This window comes from Cottoperca gobio, chromosome 22 (assembly GCF_900634415.1).
Source record: "Cottoperca gobio chromosome 22, fCotGob3.1, whole genome shotgun sequence".
Classification (NCBI taxonomy): Eukaryota; Metazoa; Chordata; class Actinopteri; order Perciformes; family Bovichtidae; genus Cottoperca; species Cottoperca gobio.
This window is the reverse complement of record NC_041376.1, coordinates 7,828,795-7,835,398: the sequence shown is the minus strand read 5'-3', so window position 1 is coordinate 7,835,398 and position 6,604 is coordinate 7,828,795. Positions and strand designations below refer to the sequence as shown.

The window sequence follows — 6,604 nt, the reverse complement described above, 5'->3', positions numbered from 1 at the left end:
CTGTTTCACATAATCTTTTATTCATTTCATTACATAAGAACATACGTACATACATACAAAGCAAACTTTATAATAAAGAGTTTATGAAACTCACAGCACATTGTCTGTAGAAATTACACAATCCCTACAAACATTTACAATTAACTCTAGTATAGAGTTCTGATTATACCTAAGAAAACCCAAACTCCCATTCTGAAAAAATACCAACATCCAAATTGACTCACACCTTACATGCCCACAGCAGATATGTACACATTCGTATGAAGTTGTAACAGTCTCCAGATCATTAGAAATCAGATTAGAGTGGAGAATTAATGCAGGGATAATTATGTGAGATGATGTGAGACTTGGTGTAGAAAGAGTTCAGGTTGGGCGTGGAGTTTAACCCACATAAAGTTGGTTTGGAATGCATCACAAAAAAGGAAAATAAAACAACAATGTACCAATGTTTCTACTTCTACCTATAGGGGATCCCAGGTTTTTGGAGGAGGGCATACAAAGCCGGTCGCTTTCAGTTTCCAATCCTGGCTTCTGCTTTGGTGTGTTGATTTGTCTGTCCAGGGGCCAAAGAATGAGTCTCTGTTTTCTTGCTCATGCACCACTGTTGATCCCCACTCATCTAGGAAACAGTCCAATTTTTTCTGTCTTTTCTTCTTTAAACCCTCCACCTCCCTCCTCCTCCTCCTCCTCCTTCTTCTTCTTCTCTCCCAAATACCTATCCCACCCTTTCTGCCCCTCTTGTCCTCTTGCCCGGAGTGAAGTGGAGACATGTGTTTCCCTGCACCTGCATGGAGAGAAAGGAAGAAAAGTGAAGTCAGATCTCTCCCTCTCACCCTCCCTCCCTCCCTGCAGAGGAGAGCAGACAGACTGGCGCCTAGCATGGAACTTTCATTAACCCCAGGCAGATAGCAATGAATCCGCTACACATTCACTGGCCTGTCTAATTGGCAACCGTGGTGAATGTGAAGGGGACAACCGTCTCCCAGCAAATCAATGCCTGTACTATTCTCGCTGTCATTAAAAGTTTTGTTTTTAAGTTATTTCATTTTGAAGAGTCAAAACAAGATACTGTTGTAGCCAAATTCTATGCCAGCGCCCCGAAGGCCTGATGTTTCGAAGTACATTTATCTTGTGATTTCTTAAAATTAGGCAGACATTAAGATTGATTATTAAATTATATAGTCTACATACCGTAATCTGTCATTTGTATCCTAATGGCACAACCGTCCTTCTTCTTTGGAGAAATTGCGAGAAAGATCCGCAGTCTGGATTTAGAGCAAAAAGAAGCAAGTGTTAGACATTTACAATACTCTTATATTCTAATTGCACACAGACAAGAATAACTGTGCGTGCAGGGGTGTAACATGTTTACCACAACATCACATATCAGAGAAAATCATCTGCTTCTGCATCATAGTCTAAACTACAATATCAGCGCCATGCATGCAAGCGGGGATGCACATTGTGTTGCTAGTGGAATAAACTTCAAGGATTTGAATACAATTATATTGCAGAGCAATGCAGAAATGTGCACAGTGCAGATTAGCTACACAAGGCGTTATGTTAGTAATTGTCCGTGTTGAAGGACAAGCATCAGTCCACCCTGCAGCCCGCATCTCCCCTCACCTTTATTGAGAGAACCATCTCCGGCGTTGCTGTGTCCTCTGCCTCCAGTGCGATCTGCAGGTCGAAGATGTAGTCGATAACGTGTTGCAGGATCTCCACCTGGCTGACCGACTTGTTCTGCGGGATGCTCGGTACCAGCTCCTTCAGCTTGGAGTAGCAGTCGTTCATATCGCACAGGGCGCTCACCGGCTCCTCCAGACACGAGTGTTTATTCCGGTTGATGGCGAGACTCTGCTCCGAAATGCAGCACACGGCCTTGTAGCAGCTCCTCACCGAGCGGACGGGACTAATGGCTTTCATGATGAAAAACAGAAACAATAACAACAACAAGACTCGGCTTGATGTTTCAGTATACGTTTGTGACGGGTTGCTTGTTCCTATATCGCAGTCCTGAAAAGCTACAGTGCTCTGACAGCGGCGTACAGTTAGGTCTTTATACACTGCACGTCTGCTGACGCCCCCTTTCTTCGCATCGTGCTCTGATTGGCCAGTGTAAAGAACAAGGCCATTCTCATAGGCTGATATCACCTTGCGAAAGGGTTGGAAAGAATGAGGAAATTAGGGCTGGGATGCCTAAAGGGGATTGTCAATCAATTAGTCACCTCTTTTAGGTGGTGGTATTTGTTTGAAATAGATAGAACATGGGGCCCATTGCGAGTTTTGAAGAATCTCTGGTGAAAAGAGGAATACTAGGCCTCCTTACTCTATAGGAGTAATTGTAAGGAGAGATAGCCTTTTTTTTTTGTTATTATACATTTTACTACAGTTTCTATTTCACTTTTACTTCCATACACAACTATTATTCCAGGCGAAAAAAAAAAAAAAAGTATTTGAGTCAAATGGAGATACTTGGAAGATTATCATGTTCCATTTTATATAAGTATGGCCTTTTTCTTTTATTGATTACTGTAAATCCTTCATGAAGTTTGGCTGCATGTGTCAAGATATTGAAAACACACTTCTTCAAAACTATATAAACAAATATAATAATAGTGAATATATGAATAGCCTTGATTTTTAAGCAGTGTATGTGCTTATTTGAAGACACACTAGCCACAGCATGTACATACAAAAAAAAAAGTTGAAAACAGGATATTTACACAATATAGGTAAAAGGTCAGTGGAAGGCCAGGTTGTTTTCTAGTTTAACACATTGCTAATACCATGTTATTCTGATGATCGATCATTGCAAATGGATTTATTGACTAATAATATATGCTTTGGTGGCTTATAGCACTTATCTTATAGCCCTGTTGCATATACCTGTGTAATCAACAATAATTCAAACTTGCAAAGGATAGTAAGTGTGCTCTAAATCCGTCCAGCCACTGAGGCTACTGCTAAAATCTAACCCTCTTTTCGGTGAAACAGTTTTATGAAACTTATATTTTTAACAATTCCAAATGTTGCTCCGTTTAAGTTTACATCAAAGCACGTCCCGTTCTGCTCCTATTTGGGTCTTATTTTCCCCTTTTCTCACAATCCTGTTTTGTGGAGGAATGCAGGCCTGAGCCAGCTGTGTGTCCTATCCCGGCCCAGCTGTGTTGATCTAACGCGCCAGTCCCAGACATGCTGGCGCCAGCCTCCCGACGTCATCCATTCACCCCGACGCGCACTCCCCTCTTTGGCAGACGGCCCTCCCTCCCAGTCCACCACCAGAGGGGAGAGAAGCAGAGGCGCTCAGAGATCTGATTGGCTGACCGGGTCTGTCACTCACGGACATGGATCTACGCCCCCCACGCTTCCCTCCTCCCGTCTGCAGTTGTACTCAGAAAAAGTTAGAGGAAAACCTTTCCAAATACTCCATTGTGTAATGATGAATACGCCAACATGGCATGGAGACGAATCTGTTCGTGTAAAGTGGCAGTAAAGCAGTCAACAAGTTTTTAAAACAAGTTTTTAAAAGCTAGGACAACTCCAAATCTAACTTTACACTGTCAAGTAATGTACGTACAGTTATGTCACATGCAACAAAGATAGTGGAGTAAATATAACACACTATTTTAAGAGGATGAGCAATTAGAAGTACATTACACCTTGTGTCTTAATTGTGGACGTATTTGTGCGTAAACGCGCATGGCTGGAGATATCCTCCACATTATACAGAGGTTTAACAGATGTTCAAGTGACTGCCTTCCTCCTGACAATCATCCGCCCCCCCCCCCCCCCCCCCCCCATCCTCCCCACAACCATTGACCCTGCATGACGAGTCACTCAGCGACCTCACTTTAGAGCAAACCACAATATTGAACCGTGAGACAGGACTTCAGTCCAGTGCTATTTTAGAGATATATTGTGTGAGCGGTGCAGAGTATCCAAACAAGACTTTGACCTTAAATATCTTTCTTCAATATGGCAATGGGAGGACACATATTGCCCTAAATTTCCCAGGTCTGGTGGGAAAATAATTAAAACGTATATTTGTTTATTTATCAAACTGGATTTAGGCAAATGGACAAGGCGTGTGGGACTACATGCTTCAATGTGTAATTTCTAGGAACTAGAGAGAGAGAGAGAGAGAGAGAGAGAGAGAGAGAGAGAGAGAGAGAGAGAGAGAGAGAGAGAGATTTCTAGGATATCAAAAATACCAACAGAGAATTTCCTCCCATGACAGCGCTTGTCTGCAGATTCCAGAGCTCGCAGTGCGTAAATCTATGCGAAACACACACACACACACACACACACACACACACACACACACACACACACACACACACACACACACACACACACACACACGCATTAGTGTGTCTGGGCAAGGATCAGGTGCTTGTCGGAAAGGCCCCGGACACAATCGAGTCTCTCTTTCAATGGATGGGAGAATTCCGAGCCTGGCGTCAGTGAGTCTGCCTCTCTCCCCGCCCTCCCTCTCCCTCTCCCCGCTCCTCCGTGCAGCTGGACGCAGACAATCAAGCCATCAACAATCGCCATGCATAATTAGCAGCGCCCCCTCCTCTCTCCTTCTCTCTACTTCTCTCACTCTCTCAATTAAATTTCGAACCAGTATATTTTATTGGCAGCCAAATACTAAGGTAGTAAAAAAATAAAAATACTATCACATACTAATAAGCCTAACCATCTGCTTCACTTCTATGACTGGATGTGTGTCCATACCTGCAGGATCTAAATCTCATCTTTACCCCTGAAAGCACTTTACCTCTCAACATAAACAAAGTGTCTCTTTCTACTTCTGGTAACAAGTGTAAAGTAATAAGGGTCATCTTGTGAGATGAGACAGAAGGAGGGTTGGGAAACCACCACACTGTCATGTGGAGATGCCGTGTTGTATACAGAAGGGTATCTTTTTCATCCACAAGTGCAGGCCCATCTTGGGGGGGATAATTAAGTGGCAAAAAACACACTGAAACTTAATTCTTTGTATCTCTGGTGTGTGTCTTGCAGGATTCCTCCTCCTCCTCCTCCGCTCCCTGTTTTCACTCTGTCCTTCATCAAAGACGCTACAGTCCTCTCCATCAGCTTTGAACAGCCTACAGATCCAGAGCTTTTGTCCCAAGTGACCCAGGCGGTGACATGACATTTTATGCACATTGTTGATTTGTACCGGTCACTTGTTATTTATGTTTGAGTCTCTTGTTCAAGATTGTACATAATGATCTTGCTTGGTTTTTAGATGAGAGAGGGTACTCGATGTATTAAGAAAAAAAAACACCCACGTACTTCATTCAGTGATTCATTCACTCACCCACTATGTGCCCATTGTGGCTGTAAGGAGGCTTTGCAATACAATTCTAAAGTGAACAGAACATGGCTTTTGTATCTTTGTTTTGCCACTGAATAGGAATCGCTTGAAAATGTCCAGTAGAGTGAACAAAATCAGTTGGCAGCAAAGGAGATGTTCAATTAAACATACCTTAACAGAAAAACACAGTGGGCAAAATGTGGTAATGAGGTGCGTTGGGGTACAACGTACCAGCTGAAGTAAGTCCACAAGGCAATAGTTTTACGCTATACTGTGGCTTCCCAATGTGGGAATTTTGCTGTTGTCATTATCATGTTGTCAGGTGGCCCTGTCTATGTCCTTGGGTGTGAATATTTTACTGGTCCATGCAGGAATAAATGGAGGCCATACAACTGTATTGCAGGTGGGACACAAGCCACAGAAGGCCATAAAGCCCATGGCCACCAAAACAAGCTGACTGTAAAATGTTCAGTGCAACTGGGCGGGCAGAGAGGCTGCCAGCTGTTGGTCACACTATTGTTTTGTCGTTTTCATCGTCCCTGACTGGAACAGTCCGTTTATTCCGAAACCACCCAATGAGGATAAACATCTGGCTTTGTGTAAGCATAGTTAAAGCCAGACTTGGTGATCATGATTGGGAACTGTTGGTGTAGGCGAAAGTGATATGATTAGTCATAACACCTTTAATAAATTGACTTATTCAGAAGAGTCTTCTGCCTGGCCAACAGACTGTCAAGTAGTCAGACTCCATTATTTACAGCAACTCTAGAAACTTGCTGCTGTAGTCTTCCACTGGATGACCATTAATGGAAGCACTGCCGGTGCTAATCTTCTCTTCTAAAACCATTGCTCTGTTTTCAAAACCAGCAAATAAACACCAGAATGAGTGTCTGCAGACAGGCCAAAGACTGAGTGTGTCTGCTAGTCGTCCCCACATTGCCAGGGAAGAATGACTCTGATCCACATGCAGTCTTGGGCTCCCTCTCATATCTACAAATTAAATCAGTAACCCAAATCAGGACCTATACAACAATTTTCAGATGACTACCAGATGATGACCATAATAATTACAAAATGGCTTGCGTGTAATTGCTGTTCTCACTGTTGTTTTGCAAGTAGGAAATTTGTGGTAAATGCGCTTTAAACTCACTTGAACTAGAATTTCAACCTTGTAATTATGGACTGTCTCAGTCCATATTTTGTGAGACCCCACACAGAGCGTACATAAAGATGCAAAAAAGTGTTATGGAGCGGGATCCAAATCCATTCCAGCACTTC

General features: G+C 42.9%; 1 protein-coding gene across 1 annotated transcript; it reads right to left on the bottom strand.

Annotated features, from left to right (window-relative positions):
* Nucleotides 1-2,050, bottom strand: id3 (inhibitor of DNA binding 3). Its single transcript, XM_029459913.1, has 3 exons — nt 1,627-2,050; nt 1,192-1,265; nt 1-784 (listed from the first exon to the last, which is right to left on the bottom strand). The coding sequence occupies exons 1-2, from the start codon at nt 1,924-1,926 to the stop codon at nt 1,212-1,214; spliced, it is 354 nt and encodes a 117-aa protein (XP_029315773.1). The 5' UTR covers nt 1,927-2,050; the 3' UTR covers nt 1-784; nt 1,192-1,211.
* Nucleotides 2,051-6,604: the final 4,554 nt, after the last annotated feature.

Coding starts and splice junctions, on each gene's coding strand:
- id3 (XM_029459913.1), bottom strand. CDS start 1,926: ATGAAAGCCATTAGTCCCGTCCGCTCGGTGAGGAGCTGCTACAAGGCC. Junction 1,266..1,626: donor AGATGGTTCTCTCAATAAAG/GTGAGGGGAGAT, acceptor CTCTAAATCCAG/ACTGCGGATCTTTCTCGCAA.